Here is a 20,831-nt window from a genome sequence, read left to right as displayed (position 1 = left end):
GTACTGCTTCGACTTAACTAGGCCTACTTTCAATTTTGACAGGGGTAATTGACGACAATTTCTTTCTGCACCTCCATAACTTTCATTTTACAATTCTCATGTAAAAAACTTTCTGTTTTACTTTTTTCTTCGGATTATCTAATTTAAAAATTATTTTTTTGTTTTTTAAATTCTTAAAATAAAATTTATGGATTCCACAATTAGAAAAATTTTCAGATTATATAATCTAAATATTACTTTTTTAATAAGTTAAATAATTAAAAAAAGAACAAAATAAGAGTTTATTTATATAAAAGTGGATGAAAAGCCTTATGGAGATTCAGGAAGAAATTGCGTAAATTGGGTTACTTTTTGAAGTAGATTTGGAATTGGAGCCCAGCCTTTATTATAGGAAAAAATATTAACCTACTTTATCACATTCAACAAACTAAATATAATTATTATATTTGCAATTATTGGACTGGTTGAGGAAGATGGTTAAGCGTGTGAAATATGAACAATTACTTTGTTTGTGACCCTTAATCTATTGAAGATAAGATTTTGAATTTAATTATTTTTAATTTCTCGTAACTGTACCTTTTCTCCTCAATCAAAGGTGTGAGTTCACAAAACCTATATCACCCAATGGACCAACTGAACTTAGCTATTATCTTTTCGTTTCCATCTTTTCATAAAATAGAAAATGCCAACAAACACATTTTTCAATTGAATAAAGTGCTCGTAAACTTTGATTAATTATAATAATAGTATCTCAATGGCATTCTTTTAACGTGATTTTTAGCAAAAAGAAATGTGTTGATACACTCTTGATAATAAAAACTTTATGCATATCTTATAACGGGTCATATAGGATAGAATTTATTTCCCTATTCAATTTGTAATAAAAATTCATCTATTGTCGTTTTGTTATCGATAAGATATTCATTCAAAAAAATATCTTTATATATTTTAGAATTCACATGAAAATCTGAATCTTTTAAAATATATATTTTATAAATTTTTAAAATAAAATTATAAAATATAATATAAATTAAATTTTAATTTTAATTAAATATAATATAATAAAATATAAATTAAATTTGAATCTTAATAAATATCTATAAAAATAAATATCATACATCTAAACTATTTAAAATAGATATTAAAATATTTTATTCACTCTTCATAGTAAATAAATATCTACAAATATCAATTATTCGTTACAAATACCATTTATAAATGTTTATTGACATAGTTTATTTTTGTCTCTTAATTAATCTTGTATATATTTGGATCCATAATATTAATGTTAATCTTGTATGTGTTTGGTTTCTATGTAGAGAACAAACAACCTATTTTTGGACACTACAACATCCTAGTACCTAGAAGAGACGCTACTACCCTACAAAGTTATGTAGCCTTTTCTTTTCTAATTTAACAACCACACAACCTCATTTCACATTTTTAAATAATAATTTTAAAGCTTTTACCCTCCCTAAGGTTTTCCCTTTCACTACTACGAAAAGTATCTTTTACAACATAATAAGAATATTTATAAGAACCTATTTAACACAAAATACAATAGTAATCCTCTAAATTTTATGGAGTGTTTTAGATTGAGTATTACGTAATCATTTAAAGGACTGAAAGGAACATAATATTTACATTAAATCAATGTATTCTATATAGTTTATTTAAAATATGCTTTTTGTATTTTTTTTATTGAACATCCACACTTAATAAACCGTTATTTAAAAGGTTTCTTTTCATTCTTATTAAAGTCGTTGTCACTTTTATTCACAAGAAATAGATATGACAATGAAGTCCATCTCTTTAAAATCCTTTCTCAAAACAAATATGAAAATTTCCTCTCTAAATTAATTTAAAAGCAGTGCAAAAATATCTTATTTTTTATAATACATTTTTAAAATTGATTCTAAAATCGATCTATGAAAAATTTAAAATGGATGTTTTTCTTCTTCTTTTAGAAAATCTTCTTAAAGCTTAAATCATAGTTTGGTTTAGATTCTTCAATTCAATATTTCCATATTTGTATCCCATTTTATTGCGCTCGCTATGTGCATCCACTCCAAAAGAAAAACTTTATAAAAAATCAACCACATCAAAATGCTTTTAATTTTGCCTTTTATCGTGAGTAAGAAAAGTGAAACATTATAATTAATCCCTATTAGCTTTAATGTAATCCACCTTGTTAAAAGCCATAATGATATATAATTAGGGTAAAGCCGCAATAAAATAAGGGTGTTTAAAGTTAACTATAAATAGTATAAAAGAAAAAAGTGTACTATATTTTTTCTTAATTTAGTTTAAAGTGTATCGTGATTTTAAAATCACGATTGTTACATAGTTCAAATTCAAACTAACTTAAAAATATATATTTTTTATTTAATAATAATAATAACAATAAGTTTAATAATAAGTTTGCAATAATTATTTTAAAATTATACTTTATATGATTTTTAAATAGTTATCATACTCTCTTTTTTCCCTTGATATTGTACAAAATTTCAATTGTTTCACAAATAACAAAAATGTTACTTTATGTTCTGTTTTAAAAGGTTTATGCACAGGAAAATAGTGTCTCTTTTAGTTTTACTGTTTCCTAAATAAATATCTAAAAGCATAAAATAAAGTAAACAAATCATAACATCTCAAACCAAACGTATTCTTACTTCTTCTTTTTTTCATAGAAAAAAATGAGATGTTTTGGTGTAATAGTGTCGCGTGTTTATGAATTTGAGAAATTCATGAGACTTTATTGTAAATTAAAATTTTAAATCTACAATGACTTTGATATATACTAAGTGATAATACCATATTCTATACATATGTTACGTGCTAAATCGATGTATAAACTTTATTAACTTTTACATAGAAAAATTGTACATTAATTATGCAATAATCGATGCAAAATTTTCAAAATAACCAGTATAAAAAATTTCTTTATTATCAGTGAAAAGAATTATTAGCTTCTTGTTAATTATACAGTTCTCTTCTCTAACAACCAAAATATGCTTGTAACTTTCTGTAAGGAAATAAAATGATAAATGTTCTTGTTCAAGTAGGTTTTGATTTTTTAAAAGAATGTACTTGACAAAAAAATATTCCAGCAAGTCAATTGGTGTCAATTTATCACCAATAAAATGTTATTTAATGTGTTCTCTATATAAAAAATGTGATTTTATTTATAAAGTGTTATTTATCATAGTTTTGTTTTTTTTCTAATGAGTGATTATTTTTATTTTGTTGATTAAGGATAAAATTTTAAGTAAACATTTATTATTATTTTTACTTTTCGGTTATGTTTTATGATATCTCAATTCATGTTTTGTGATTTTTTCAATATTTTGTTTTAGGTTAACTCAAATTTATAATGTAATATATTTAATACTGTCTTTATTGTATCTTGTTTAAGAATCGAGATTTAAATAATTTATGTATTTCTTCGTTCTTTCATTCTTTTTTAAGAATAAATATGTGACATTTTACGCTCAAAAATAGACAATACTTTATATATATATATATATATATATTCATCCAATAATCTTTATCGTGAGAATAATAATAAAATCACCTCTCTCTCTTGAATCCTCAATTGAGATGATCAATCATTGACCAAGATAATCTTATGATATAATTGTAAATTTCTTTATTATTTCGAACACAATTATATAATATTATCTATTTTATTTTCAATGTTTGTTAAAAGAAAAAATCTAATCTAAATAATTGTCTTTTTTGACCTCAATCAACTTTGATTGTTATAAGGAACTAAATATTAAAAAAATGCATATTTTCACTTATAATAATTCTTGTATCCTTCAATTTATTTATTTATTATTAGGAAAATAGTGGATCTCATGTTTAGGAAATTAAGAAATTGTAGATGAGTGTAGGTAGTAGCATAAGATAGTTGCATTGTTCCCAATAGAAGAAAAAAGAAGTCTTAGACATAGTTGGCCACATGCTCTTATCTGTTTGAAATAAATAAGTGTACTAAATTAACTTTCCTAACATGCAATCAAAACCAGAAAGAAGAAGCCATCCTTGTCTCCTCTTTCCATATCTTCAACTTATAAACATCTATATAATAATATAACTTCCATACTACTTTTTCTTCCACACACCAAAAAATACACCATCACTCATCTATCATCCTTAATATGTTTGCATACTATCAAAGAAAAAATTATACATAATAAATTATTTTTTAAATCATTTTATTTAAAAATAAAAAGTAAAAAAAAATTGCATTTATCAATATCCTAAATGTCTCGATTATAAAAAAAAAAGTTCATGGATGCAGAATAAATAATAAGATAAATAATGGAATAAAAAACTAAAATGTTATTATTTAATTTGTTCAATTTATCTATTTTCACTTCATGAAAAGCTTTTACAGTGATCTGAAATTTAAAGACATTACGTTTACAAATTTATCCCATTTATAAATTATTCAACTTCTTCATTTTTATCCAATAAAAAGAACAGTTTATTCTTCAAAATGAATAAACGGTTCTTTTTAATTCATTTCTGTGTCATTCCGTGATTGGTTCATATTAGTATTTATGATTATTATTATTGATTGTGAAATAATTTTAAATCAATCTGATACATGTTAAAATATTATAAAAAAATATTGTGAAAGTATCGTTATCTTAATTTTTTATATCACGAGAAAACTTTGGAAAAATATGAACAGGGGTCATACAGTGTCACGTCTTCTTTTCATATGCCATTTACAATGGAACAAATTATGAAAACCCGATCGATACTTTTTGTATTGCATGTGTGGGAATCTAATTGGTCACACGTTTTTACTCAAAAACAAAGAATCTGCTGTACCACTCATTTTCCTCCACATCTCTAACAAAGTCTTCGCTTCTACAGAAGAGTAATAACTGCACTAACAAGAGGCCTACCAAGTGTTCGACAAAATGACATAACTAGTATTTTTCACCATAGTGCTTGCTTTGCTTTCATTTTTTTTATGAACGGTCCCAAGTGCTAGATGGTTGAGTTGGGGATAGACAAAGCTTTATCTTTATCAATCTATTCAAGTATTATTTCCTGAGCACTTTCGTGTTTGTAGTTTCCATTTTCGTTTATTTTCGTTCCTTAGAGAGCAATCTATAGCTTGTTTTGATCCCACACAATAACATATACATATATAGTACCATAGAGCATCCCAAAAAGAAACTCTCTGCTTTCATTTCGATGCCCACCATTCTTTTCGTTTTCCTTTTGCATATTGAGAATTATTCTTTCCCTTTGAATGCATGAGTTCTTAATCAAAGAAAGAAAAAGATATATGATCCTCACCCTGTACAACATATCTGGATAAGATTTTATTCTTCAACACAACATTGAAATTTCAGATAATTCCAAACACCAGATCATGTATTGTTACATGTTTCTTCTCAAAGTTTCGAATTATTCTTCCAAATTTGTTGCCAACCCTCCATTCCAAATCTTGTTATCTTCACACAAAATATATACGCCAATCTAACTAATACAGATTATGTGAGGTTCCTTACTTTAATCGAGTCGAAAGTTTTATACCAGATAAACATGAAAAAGATAACTAGCTAGTATATAAATAAAATAACTTATAAATTCATTAAATTTTAGTGTTTTGATATATTATATAAAAAATATATACTTTGATGTTCGTAAAAATACCAGATATATTATTTTAGTGTTTTTACATTCATTTGATATTATTCTTTCTTATTTTTTACTTTTTTTTTATTAAAAAATATAAAAATTTACACTTTTATGATCATTTTAATTTTGTATTCTGTGTGAAATGAATGTAAAAGTATATTATGGTACCATTATTCATATTATATAGACTTATTTATAATTCATTCTTAAATAATAGTAACATGACATATTTTTACATTCATTTGACAAATAGTACAAAGATAAAATTGTCATAAAAATGTAAATTTTTGTATTTTTTTGAAAAGAAATAAAGCAAAAAATAAGAAAATATAATATCAAATGAATGTAAAAAATTTATGTGTGCAAATGTATCATTTTTCTTCATTCTTATCAAATTTTCTGATTTCTGTCTATATCTTAAGGTTCTATATCGACAACTTCATGGATCATTAACTGAAACAAAGAAAATGCAGGTTGTTCAACCACAGTATAAAATATCTTCCACTAGAAAAAGCTTTTCTTCTGAACTTACTGTGTGGAATGTCTCCTTTAAACTATTTGTGGATAAATTAAACTGAACTGTGTTGTTTGTTTTCTGCAGTGGTGGCTACTGCTATTGTGCGGCAGCCACTCAGCCATGATAGTCAATCTAAGGCTAACATTCTTGATCATAGCATAAACAAATTGAAAAAAGATAAACACTTTGATATCATTTTGTCAGATTTTTTTATCATAATTCCACCACTTTAACCGACCTTTGTTGCCAAAATGTGACTTCTTGGCTAACTCCTCAGCATGCCAACTGACACCAATTCCTTTCTTCACGTTTCTTTATTGCAAGTTGCAGAAATTCTTGTATTCCTTCTCATTTTTTAGGGTTTTGTATGCTTGTTATGTACATATTCTGTCTAGGTTCATCTCGTGTTGATGTTGTAGTCAAATATATATACTTAGCTTGAATAAAGTTAGTATGTTGTTTTTTTGTAACGAAAAACAAAATATAATTTCTCCCTTTAGACCACAGATTTCCAACATAAAAGTTTTCAAGTTCATCATTTTAATGAAAAATCTTCTTCTTATTATAGTTCATATGAAAATTTCAATAACAAATCTAATTTGAATTTAACTCACTCATAAAACCAACTTATAAAATAAGATTTCCATTAATTTATATATTATAATTTAGTGTTCTATCTAATCAATATAAAATCTCTAAAAACACATTTATACTAATAGATATTTATTAGTATTAATGATATTAAATAACATGATTCTTGTTCATGAAAATTTCATCTCTATTTTTAATATTTTAAAATGTTGTAATACGATTATATTTTTATAAAATAAAGCAAGAAAAATTCAAATTACTTTGGAAACAAATAAAATAAAATATCGATGTAACTTTTTTAAAATTTAAAAATCATGTGTTGAAAATCTATCAATTAAAAATAAGTTCAAATTTTAATAAAATGCAATTGACAATGTTTTTAGACTGAGTTAAACATTCTTATTGACTTAGATGATATTACTATTATTTATTCAGAACATTTTTTGTTAAAAGGCTATACCATTGATGAATATATAGATTGTTATGTTAGGTTAAGTGTATAAAAGATTTACTTGCATATAAATTGTTATACTATAGTGGGTTACTTTTGCATCTAGATTTATTATTTTAGAACTCTAAAGATGAATCTAAGTTTTATATTGGACAAAATATAAAAAAAAAAAGTAAATACCCATTTACCTGTTATTTTAAAATTTTAAATAAAAAATAATGTCAGTTTTTTATATAATTAGACTTAAATTTTATTAGTGTTGTAATTGTTTCTCAATGTACTCAACTTATCATTACTTTCAGTTGTGTAGTTTTTTAATAATGAAGAGAATTCATGTATTCCAATCACAGAAAATCCGGAGGCCAAGTTGTGTATGTTTAGGACAGAACAAAATGAAAAAAGAGAAATAAGTTTAAAAGTTGATGAATCTTGGTGTAATTAATTTTGTTTTATTAGGGCATTGAAAGTCCTAATTTGTGATTTGAAACATGCTTAAATGGGGTGGTGGTCTTGTCTGTTTCCAAATGTTGAAGGTTGACAACAATGGTTACTCTCTAAAAGAACATTATTTAAACAATGGAAGTTGCGTAGGTGGCCACGAGACCATAGTTTTTAATTATCTATCATCTCTCACTAAAACATTGACAACTCCATAGTCGACCCCTTACAATGTTTTTTGTCTTCTTTTAAGAAAATTGTGGGCATTCAAAGACAAAAATAGTAATATAAAATCCTTAAAAAAATAATCTCTTAATTATTGTGTTTTGTTTTCTTTCAATATTTACGAGGGAGGAGTGCACAGATGTTGGAATCTTGTTGAAACTAGAGCCTCTTTTTTTAAGCATTAAAATTCAAATTCGACCCATTTAGCCATGTTACCTATCCCCTTCTTTTTGTCCAATGCGCAGTAATATAAAAAAATATTTATTTATTCCCTATACCCTAAACACATTCATAATCAAAACAATTTTAGCATTTAATGTGATTGACATGTGATTTTACTTATTTAATATTCCCGTCTTTTCTTTTATTTAAAATTTCAAAAATATTATTTGATATATTTAAATTTTTACATTTATTTAACATTATTCTTACTGATTTTTTTTTTTTAAAAAAAAATATAAACTTTACACCTTTATTATTATTTTATCCTTCTATCTTGTCTTAAATGAATATATAAATGTATTATGATATGTTTTTCTTAAAAGTTAGTCTAACGTGCTTTCACTAAAATCATTATTACGAGAAAAATTAAAATTAATGCTATATCATTACATGTAAAATTTTCATAATTTGAATCATTTATTCAGATTGCAGACTTTTCTTGTTATTTTTTTCTTTTGTAAAAACTTTTGAATTATCTTGTTTTTTTTTCAGTTTTCATAATAAACTCTAAATTATTAAACCAATTTAAAGTTGTCCTCTTCACAGAATCCAATAAGTAAGGACAGGTTCAAGGAATGAAGTGAGTGTGGGTCTATGCTCAGTCACAGACACTATTACACGTGTCAATCTAAATGGAAAAGATGTGGATCTTTAACCATTTCATTTTAATTCAATCATGATGTTTATAAAAAACCTTTGTAGAGTATAAGTTTTAAACATTATTGTGTGAAAAGATACACCAACTAAATTTAGAGAGGTTCGAGTCTTGATTTCATTCACACTATAACATTTTGGTAGAGGTTTGATAAAACAAATTTATGATTTTTTTTATTTTTTATTTTATCAAACAAAGTTATAAGTATGAATTTCATAAGTTATTATTTATAAATGAGATCAGATTTATAATATAGAAATGAAAATTAATTTTGTAGAACTGGATTAAGTTTAAAATCTAGTTCTTTGAGATTTTTTTTATAAGTTTTATTTCAAAATCTCATTAATTTTGAGAGTTGTTTTAATAACATAATTTTTTTATTAAATATCAATCAATTTTAAAAATAAAAATAATTAATTATCATAGTAACTAATTTAGACACTAATATATAAATTACAAATTATTAATATTTAAAATAGTTCGTATTATGAATAAAAAATTATAATTGTTTTATGAATTAAATTGTAAATTGTTTTTTAACATTAACTAATAATATTTTAACCAAACAAAAATTAATGTCTAAATTAGCGTCTAAATTAATCTTTAATCTAATCTAACTAATAATTTAGATATTAGTTTATTAATAGCTAAAATCTTAATAGATAGCATTAGAAGATAATTTAAATTTTAATTTATAAACAAATTATAATATTTTATTCCTAATGAAAGTTATTTTAGATATATGTCTATAATTTTTAATTTATAAATTTATTCTAAATTAGTTATTTTAATAACTAATTATTTCTTTAATGATTTTCGATATTGTTTACATCATATCATATAATCTTATATATATATTCATGCTATACTCTTTTGGTAGTTCTTAATTTAAATTGTAATCCAATCACTCGTTCACATATACTACAACTAACAAAATAAATAAATGTTAAATTAGTTCAGTTACTTCATCTTCACCCCTGTACTACATATTACAGGCTATAAAATTCTTCAAAATTTATTAATAGTTTCAAATAATTTTCTATTTCGAAATTTTTTTAGGTCGTGAATATTTAAATAAAAAATAAATTCAAAAGTTTTCGGTAAAAATAAACATAGAAAGTTTGATAATAATGACTTCAAAAGTAAGAAAATAAATCTGCGAAAATAAATTATTAAAGCATATGATCGTAACACGTCTCAAAGATTTTTTATTTAATTGGTATTTGCATCTTTTTAAAAATGATCTTCATACCATTTTCAATTTCATACGTAAATTAATTCGATGTTTACACGAGACTCACCATTGAATCCCTGAAAACAAATCGTTCATATACAGGTGTAGTGTTTGTGAACATTTTTCTTCATCATTTCGCACTCTTTCTTTATATTTTTTTTTTTGCGTATTAGAGTGTCTTACGACTAGCCACAATATCATAAAATTTCTGATAGAAGAAAAGGGCTACCTGAATTAATTAACGAAGCATTATTCAAATTTTTAATGATCATAAAATTTAAGTTTAACCTATTAGATATATTCTAAATTAGTTTTATATTTTAATCGATGTAACCTATAAAACATTTCTTTTATGTAAAATATATATATATATATATATATATATATATTATGTATAAAAATAAATATTAATATGTAATTTGATAATACTTAAGTAAATGAAATTATATGTTCAACAAAACACAAATCTCACTAACATAAACATTAATTCGTGTTAATTAGTGATTTTAATACTAAGTTAAAAAATGAATTATAACTCTAATTTATCTTTACCTAAAATATGATTTTCACCTGTCTAAATATATATATTAGATTAATTTATATATTAAATTAATTTTATTTTTAGTTGATATAAAATTTTTAAATCATCGTTTCAATGTTATTAGAAGAATAAAAGAGAAATCTACGTTATCTTTATAAAAATAACTTTAATGAAAATTTTATAATTGAATATTGTCACCTTTTCCTTTGAAAAGTGCGATCTTCTTCTATTTTTGAGGAAATATGAAAAAAGAATCTGCTCCCCACCCAAAGAAAAAAGAGCAAGAAGAAGATCAGAAGAATAATATATTGATATGTAAGTGTGTGTGATAAAAAAATATCATACGTTTGAACAAAAAGGACGTCATAACCAGAACATGTCGTGCCAACTTTTTTGTTTCTTAGGATTAATATTAACTACAATTTCCAGGAGTAAGCAGTTTTTACTATATTATTGAAAGAAATGAAACTCTTTCTCTTTTCCGAAAGAAAGAAAGACTAATAATATAATATATAATGGTTAAAATACACTGTGGGGAATAAAAAATTCTCTACCAACAATTCAGCATTTTTACACGAGCATTAATGCATGAAAAGTTGAAACAATAAATATAAATTTATTGCGTAAATTAATTAAGCACTTGAAAGTTTTGTTGTACACTAACTTCAAATTAAAAAAAATAATAATAATGGATCGAGTTTACTATTACGTGGGAAAAAATTTGCACTTTTAATTCTCTTAACAAAATATTGAAGGTAGAAATTGAACCTTCTACATCGAATTATTTGAAAAAAAAAATGCCAGGTATGATTTTGTCCAAAATTTGTTATTATTTTTTAAAAAGAGAAATGTCCTATGATAATATCATTTAGAGATTCAATGTTGAGCATCTATGGCTGTAACATAAATTGGTATTTGTAACATCCCAAATTTATACAGTCATCAACTATAAACTTAGAATAATCACATATATTAATAATTCAAGGCAGTTTTAAAACACGGGAAACGACAATTAACGAAAAAGGCCGAACGGCCGTTGCTGTACATAAATAAAAGAGCGTTCTCAAAAAGATAAGGACGAACAGTTTACAAAACAAAGACCGAACGCCCGACTATCACAATCGACACAAGAGCGTTCGCTCACAGCCGCTCGCTAATCTAATCTAAAAACCGAACGCCTTTACTGTTCGGCCTTCACTTCCACTTCTACGAGATTGGCGTCCTCTAAATTTTCTTCTTCCAGTAATTCTTCCAGTAACGCCTCCCCATCTGCTCACATCCACATGGATGATCATTGCATAGACAAGACGAAGGTTCAAGGATGAACGACAACACAAGAAGAGACACAGGGTAAGCTTATTGAATTTAATTCAAGCCAATGCATACATTTCATATATATTAAATACAGCAAGTAAGTTCACAACATATTCATTCAATTCATACGTAAATGTCATCCACAAATCCTGATACTAGACGACCGTCCGGACTGTATGAATTCTGTGTAGCTACGACGTCCATGCACCCAGGTGTGATAGCTGGAATACTCGTCAGCAGCCACCTGAGGTTAGTCCGTTCTGTCCAAGTTACAGTTATGGACTAAGACCTCCTGCCATTCCCACGCATGACATACTCCTCTCTACTTGAGAACGAGCACTCACGGAATATCAGGATGACACGCCAGCTAAGCTTGCCACATTCATACTTCACCAATCTCAATTTCCAACCAAGAGTCGTTCCACCCTGGAACGCTCGTTCAAATCCACAATCACAATTTCAGTTCTCATAGTGTTCGCACATCTTAATTCATCTTCTTAAATACATTTTCATTCTATGTTCCACTTTCTTAAAGAGACGAAAAGAGAACGAACGTTCAGTCCCCTTCATAATGAGGACAACCGTAGAGAACAAAACAGAAGAATTTACTCCGTTCCAAAACAGAATAGAATCAATTACCAAATAGATGGACGACCTATATTAATCAAAGTTACTTCAACACTGTCGGTCGACACAGATGGATGATCTGTAGTCACAAGGTGATCGACACAGTAGGTCGACACAGATGGATGATCTGTAGTCACAAGGTGATCGACACCGTAGGTCGACACTGCTCATTATGAGCTCTAAGTGAAAAACCTACATAGCTCATACTCGACCAGAATCCTTCCCAAATGGAAGTATTCCAAATTGAATAAAGCTTACTGGAACATCAAACGGTCGAGAACCGTTTAATGTCGGACATACGTTATCATGGGGAAGTTGATATTCAAGTTTCACTTTACGTTCACTGCTCCCAAGCATGTATATTTCATATTCACATGTAACACCCATATCATACATTTCTACCAACATATATCCTGTTCATGCAGTATAGCAACGTTCGATCATGCATACTCAACCAATACACACCTCATACTTATGATCATATACCAACAATCAAATAACATAATTCATACTTCATGCGACACACATAATGTTCATACAGTACACGACAAACATACGAATTAAATTTAATAAGCTTCCCTTACCTGGATAGCAGTGTTCGCCCTAATGCAAAAGTTGGGTTTGTCTCTTACAGCGTTCTACCCTCAGTTTCACTAGACACTTTCACTTGATCTAGATACCAAAATCAGAAATTATTCAGATACAGTCCATGCATGAACCGAGAGTATGGTTTCGTATGAAACTCTAAATGGACAACTACTAGAGAAGGGAACTTACCGGCTTAGATTCCAATTCTGTTCGGTCCAAAAGGATGATCACAGTTGGACGAACGTTCCTACGGTTCTGAAAAGTGAACGGAGATAGTGGTGGTAAGTTGCAGAAGAGAGAAGGAGAAGGGTTCAAGAGAGAAGGAGGAGAAATGGAGATTCTGAGTTTGGAAGGGGAGAAGGTGCGCGTGAGAGAGAGAGATTTTCCAGAAATTCAGTTTTGTTCAGAAATCCCATTTTCAGATGAACGGACGTCCCCCTGCTCGACACCTGCACCCCACCATTCACTTCAGAAACTTCCATTTTGACAAGTGGCGCACATGCACGGCTCGGTGGTGGATCAGAACACGTGGCATGGTGCATTTATGGGAGTAGGGAGGTGACTCAACAGAGTAATTATTGGGGCGTGACAGTATTAAAAGGTTGTTTTTATAGTTAAAGGATCACAAAAAAAATATCAATATGTCTGAATTAATGTTTTATGTTTAATTTAATTTTTATATTTATTGTTCTTGTTTAATTCTATCTTAATTTCTTCTTTTAAAATAAAATAATTGTGTTTTCCTTTAACATTTATATTGATATTTTTATTAAAATTTATATTTCTATTAAATATTTTTAATTTAAGGTTAGAATTAGACTAAAATTAGAATGAAAAATTAAAAAATAAAAGAAGGATAGTAATAAATGTTTTTCAATAGTTTTTATATACATAAAAACTTACAGTACAATATAAGGACAATTCGTACCTCTCAATAAATATTTCTAATATATCTTCTGAAAAGATTTCCCAATGTTATCAGAGTATATGGTAAAACTAAACTATGTGCTATACTCGATCATGTATCCCCAAAAAAATGGCAACACATATAAAACTATATATGATACAAAAATTAAAACTATTTTAAGATATTTTAACTTCTCTCTTCCGACTTTCTATATGAAACACGGGTAAGAAAAGAACATGTGGACGATCATGTTTTCAGTACCGAACCATATTTTTGGGGATTTCAAAGTTCTAAGGTTTCAATTAACTTAACTCCAATGTCCTTAGATTCTCTCGCTGGTTCCTCGCACGTGGATCTTGTACCCTAACAACATGGGCACACCCATCTTCCTCTCTCCCAAAAACATGTGTTTCTTTTTCCAATAACTTGACCAACCATCTTTAAACCAAAGTTCCACCTTTTCTTTACAATTTTTCTTGTCATAGTTTTCGGACGTAGGGTCGGAGATAACGGTGAAAACATCTTTTTACACTTTTTTTTTCAAGTTTTTGTTGTTTAGTTTTTTTTTTTAACAAAATTTTCATCAGTGGCTGATATTCTAACTTTAAGATCTGCGAACGGTATACGTAAAAAACACTCTAACACTAAAATTGTGTGAATCTAAGTCTCACATTGGATAGAAATGAAAAAATAGATCACTGTATAAAGATGAAAAACTCATTAATTTATTGTTTTAAAGTTTTTGATAGAGAGTGGTGTGAATCTCTTATATAGTTAAACTCAAGTTTTATTAGTATTTATATCTCACTGGTGAACATATCTTAGATAGACCAAATAACTATTATATGTTTTCTTATTTTATACTCACGTTTATATTTTGTAATAAACTAGTTGACATAATATATTTGATAAATATATTTTGTTTGTAAACTTATTGATTAAGGTATTATTTATCATTTTTAAAGGTTTGTGACCGTTCAATCGTCTGAAAAGTCTCACAAAACAATTGTCTTATCTTCTTGATCCTAGGTCACTTGATCATACGGTATATCACCTTTTTGGTTCTTCAGTGTTTCTTCTTCCTTTATCTCTTTAAATTAAACTCGTAACATAACAGTGTATATGTTCGTGTGTTTGTTTCCTTAGACAAACCGAAAGTAAAACCTAAAATGGTGGATCTGAAATATCATGTCTTGCACGAACCCTAACCTCACGTAGTGGCTAGGACAATAATGGTTCTGAGTTGGACGCAGACACACATTGCCCATACCCTAACATGTTTAGTGTATATTTCTCATTTAAAGGACCTTTTTTTTTTCGAACAACAACCTCTGTTACCACACCCTTCTCTTTTATATATGCTCTTCGCGTCTTTCCTTTTTCTGCTCTTTTCTCCACTTTTTCTTCAATTATCATACGTATTTCCATGACATTCCACGATACCTCTAGAAAATGCTATCACAATTCTAGTAATCTCTTTTTTCAAATCTTTAAATACACATATTTATTGCTTGCTATTTATTTATGACTTTATCACTAATTTTTTTAAGTAAGAAAAAACAATTAATCATTATAGTGATTAATTTAGATATCAAGTTATAAATTAAAGATTATTAGTAACTAAAATAGTTTTTAAATGGGTTAGTATAGTGAATTAATCTTTAAATTGTTTAATTATTAATATTTTGATTATTAAAAGAAATGATTAGTAAAATTGCTTATTATTTAAAGTTTTTTTAATGTATTTATATCTCTTTTGCATATTAAATTTATATTCAAGATTCGAGTATTGCAAGCGTAATTTAGATCTTAAATGAAATTTGTGTTGTGATAGTAAAAGGTATTTATTTATTTATTTTAGAAATGGTATTTTTTAAAATATGAATGAAACAAAGTCTTATAAAATCATTTGGAACGAGATTTTAATCATAATATGACAAAAATATATATTAAAACCTCATTACACAGTTTTTATAACCAAGATCACCTTAACTTTAATATATATATATATATATATATATATATATATATATATATACCTTTAATGTTGGAATACACTTGTTTTTTCTTTCAAAATGAAAATTCATCATTTTATTCTTCATAATTTGAAGTAAAAAAAAAATTATTCACTACCTCTCAGTTAAATATCATTATTGGCTTAAAAAAAATTAGCATCAAAATTTCGAATAATTTCAAATTTATATTATTATTAAATAATTTATTATATATCTTCTCTTGTTTTAAAGTATTTAAAAAAAAGCTTGAGAAAAACAATCAAAATAAAGTTGTTTTAAAGATGATAAGATTAAAAAATTAATCTGAATTTGGAAGATGAAGATAAACTTAACTTCAATTTGATATTATACAAAATAATTAAGTTGGTAAAAAAGAACTTTATTGTACATTAAGAATTAATTCTTTTCTTTCATTTATTGTTGTCACATTAATTTTCATTTATTGCTGATAAAAAAATCACATTAATTGTGGCAAATTGTGAGCCTCAATCCTACTGTGGGGTGGGGAAAAGCGAGAAAAGTAAAGAAGCTGTGAGAAGAAAAAGTAGAAGAAAAAAATGAAAAATATATAATCTCATGTAGCAAAAAAGTTAAAAAAGAAGTAGAAAAAAAAATAATATACAACTTATATATTTATAATTACCCAACAATTTAACGACTTCTCTTTCTGAGGAAAATGTCAACATCAAATAGGAATGAATAATTTGTTTTTCTTCTCCAATAAATATCTTGTTTAAACTAATTAACAATAAAAAGAAATTAATAAACCAACCAATTTCTCTCAATAAAACCATAAACCCCTTTTATTCACGCACTAAACTTAAAAAGCGTTGACCAAAAAAACACACACTCTAAATTTAAAACGTAATACCAAACACTACCAATCAACTTCTTGAATGAACGAAGGATGTCGGAAAGTTGCGTTTCAGAAGAAATTATATTAAGTAATATCGGCATATTATCTACTTTAATCTCAATTAACTTTTAAGGAATACGTGTTTAAATTTATAAATTCAATTATTAAGAAAAGAGAAACATGAACTAATCTTAAGAAAAAGTGAACATCTTTTGAATAAAACAGCATAATTGAAACAGATGAGACAGACTAAACCATGATTAGACTATTTAACCAATAGTGCGTGTCCAGGTTCAAGGAAAAATTACTGTATTCCATATTCAGTTTAGTCAAACAAAAATGTATTCCAATTCTTCAACTTTTGTCCACTTTCAAAACCGTTCAACAAAAATGTATTCCATATTCAGTTTAGTCAAACAAAAACCTTATTTAAAAAATATAATAAAAAAAGATGAGATTATTATTCCATTTTAATAAGTGAATTGAAAAAATTGTTTTGCTAAAATAAATTACATAAAAAATGAATAATAAAAAAAGATTGAGAGAGTAAGATGAAAAAGTAGGTCAATATTATTATAATATATGAAAGAAGGGTGAGAAATACACAGTAATGGCCCATGCCCCATACTCGAAAGGACCCATTCTGAGAACCAGCACCTAACAATTTCACCCCTTTTATGATACACATTCATTATTCCTTATCACCATATTGCAGATGATTGATTACAATTTCTGAACAGACTCGAATGAGAAATCATGAAATTTTTTGCTGTTTTTGTTTTCTTATCTCAGTACTGCAATATATCTGCAGAAGCCATGATAGGGTGGTTCAGATACCCCATGTTCATGGGGTTGAAGAAGGTGGTGTTATTGCTGGTTGGTTCGACGAAGGTGGTGCTGCCAAAACCCGCATTAAGGACTTCGATGATCTCGTTCAGAGACTCTAACCGATGGCTCAGCTCACCCACCTGAGCCCGGAGCACCGAGTTCTCAGCCTCAACGCTCAAGAACTGCTGCGTGGTGATGTTGACGGTGGTGAGTATCTGCTGATTCTCCTTTCTCAGCTGAGCCACTTGGGTAACCAGATCGTCCAAGTGCTTCTGCTTCCTCATGCGAGATCGCCGTGCAGATTCGCGATTCGATATCATTCTCTTCCTCTTTCTCTGATCCATTACCGCTTGCAAGTCCTCCTCAGAACCCGAGTTCTGAAGCAGAGAGGATGAACCCGAACATGTTCCGCTTGAGGAAGCCATGGTATGAGACACAGGACAACACAACACAATATTACAATACAATACAACACAACCCTTCTCAGTTAACACAGTTCGCAGGACCCAGACACTAGACACGAACAGACTCGGAAAATTATTACTTTATAACGACGACGATGATGATAATGAAAGTAGAAATATAGCAGTAGATATTATAGATTTATATGATATATAATAAGTGATATAGCGAGAAAGAGGTAGAAATCATGAAACGTAGTACAACCAATAGAGGAAGGCAACTGAGAAGGATTGAACTAAATGGGTCCTGCGCCTAACAGTGGAATTGATCATACACCCGGAAAAGAAGAGCTCACTGAGAATCGAATACATGAATCTCAAACATCAACAACAAGATGTTGGACATTTAATTTGCGCTTCTAATATCTACTTCCTGGAGAGGAGAAGGAAAAAATTGAGTCAAAATTCTCCAACCCAATTTCGTAAAGTTTCAAGCTTTGGTGCTGAAAAATGGAAACGGGTGAGATTTGTTATGTGGGGTTTGGGATGATAAACATGGCGAGGTTGAAGAGAAGGTGTTTGATAGAAAGTCAGTGTGAGATGTGGAAGAAAGAGAAATATCTATGTATCTGTGTGTCTGGGTAGCGATCTGTGTAGAAAGCGTGATGGGAAAGAGGGAGAGAGAGGAAGAGGAGTGTATGTGAATGAAGGGAGGAATTTATAGAAGAGAAAAAGGCATCAAGTTGGTGAAAATAATTATTAATTATGAAATCCTAGAGAAGGAAGAAAGAAAGAAGCAAAGTAGGGTCTAATTTACTTTGGGATCACTTCATGAGAGAACAAGTTGAAAAGCTTGAATTTATTAGAAAAAGTGAGAGTGATGATTTTAAAGGTTGATTAAAGAGATTGGTGGAAGGTGAGAAGTAAAATTGTAACAGTGAAGGAGAGAAGAAGACGCCACAAGTGTCCAGAGATACTACAGCTGGGAACCAACAATCACAGAAAATGATGATCACAGTTTGAGATACATCCAAAACTGGCATCACACTCTCACTCCCACACATAACAACTGTTTCAGGAACTTCTGTATGTCTACGTATCCACTACTACAACCATCAAATTAAATTCATCAATACAAACAAAGTCGAAATGGTATCAAAAACAAATTCGTAAGATTTAATCCAAAACAGATAATATTTTATCAGTATAAAGATATATATATATATATATATATATATATATATATATATATATATATATATGTGTTGAACCTCCCTTTAAATGGTATCAGAATTCATGATTTAGATCGGGTGACCAAACTCAGTCGAGATGAAGTTTTGGCAGAATATCATATAATAAACAGGGTAATCTAATTAAGACCTCTTATATTGAAAATATAAGTGTTTCATTGAATGAAAATAAGAAAATAAAACATTATATAAAAGTAAAAGACCTACTAACTCATTGTTTTAAAATTTTGGATAAAGATTGATGTCAATTCCTTATATAGTCGGATTCAAATGTCACTAGTGTTTATAACACTAATTAAAATAATATAGACCCTAATAAATCAAAAACATAAATATTTATTATATAATTAAAAATAATATAATTACTTTTGTCATTTTATATGAAGATATACATTCTATCAAACTAATATTCTTTAAATTTAAAAAAACCGTTTTTTTATATATCCACCACTCATAGAGTATAGAATCAATTATATAATTTTTATAACATTTAACTCTTATGTATGTCATCACATTAGTTAATACGGTTATCTGCATTCTTAATTTTACCGAGAATTACGAAATAAGAGAGTGTAGTCTACTCGCTTAAAGAATAGTACAAAAGAAATTATGAAGTATGTTGCACTTATTATCGTTTAGTTAAATATCACCTTCTCATTAATCAAATATAACTAATTACACCTTATAAATCTAACTAAAATTGTCATTACATGTATTTTATTTTATTATTCGTATAGATCCGAAAAAGAATTATAATATTTCAAAACATATTTTAAACCACAAAGAGATATTGTTCTACTGAAGCATATATTTTTACTTGAGTGATATTCTTTAGGACGGAATAATGTGTTAAGGAATAAGTTTTTTTTTCTCTAATTTATGTATTTTTTTATAATTTCAAATCAAGTAAAATAATTAATAACAACAAACTTTCCATTTTATTTAATTTAAGTAAAATGAAAAATATTTAGATTTTAAAAGAATATTGTTAAAAAACGTGATATAAACTGTTGAAACGAGAGGAAATTAATTAATATATAAAATCCAGTCAGTTAAATAAATAATCTTGTAATCAGAAGCTGAAAATGAATTTCAATATATATTAAATTCTTTGTTTTAAAAGTCCAAATTTAAAGAAAAATGGTTTTCAAATGGAAAATATAATATTTAAAATACAAAAAGAGATAATTTATCTCGAGAAAGAATAACTGCAAGGGCATTATTCTTAATAATAAAAAATATCTATCATGTAAAATGGAAATGTCTTATATTTACATAAAATATACTTATTTTATTTGTCTGCATAACTAATTCAATTTGGTGAAGATAACATTGATATAACAACATGTGATTATGTGCAACAGAAATTATTTTAGCTGAGATTGGTCTGACAAAGTAACCTATTTTATATTTTTGAGTGAATTAGTGGTCCCTCACACAGTGAAAACCTCTTTCACAACATAATCATATGTCTGACCAATTAAATGATCCTCCACTTTTTCTA

General features: G+C 27.4%; 1 protein-coding gene across 1 annotated transcript; it reads right to left on the bottom strand.

Annotated features, from left to right (window-relative positions):
• Nucleotides 1-17,400: 17,400 nt before the first annotated feature.
• On the bottom strand, nucleotides 17,401-18,927 carry LOC108340800 (bZIP transcription factor 11). Its single transcript, XM_017578384.2, has one exon. The coding sequence runs from the start codon at nucleotides 18,099-18,101 to the stop codon at nucleotides 17,637-17,639; it is 465 nt and encodes a 154-aa protein (XP_017433873.2). The 5' UTR covers nucleotides 18,102-18,927; the 3' UTR covers nucleotides 17,401-17,636.
• Nucleotides 18,928-20,831: the final 1,904 nt, after the last annotated feature.

This window comes from Vigna angularis, chromosome 5 (assembly GCF_016808095.1).
Source record: "Vigna angularis cultivar LongXiaoDou No.4 chromosome 5, ASM1680809v1, whole genome shotgun sequence".
In the NCBI taxonomy this organism is placed as follows: domain Eukaryota; kingdom Viridiplantae; phylum Streptophyta; class Magnoliopsida; order Fabales; family Fabaceae; genus Vigna; species Vigna angularis.
This window is presented reverse-complemented; position numbering and strand designations above follow the sequence as displayed.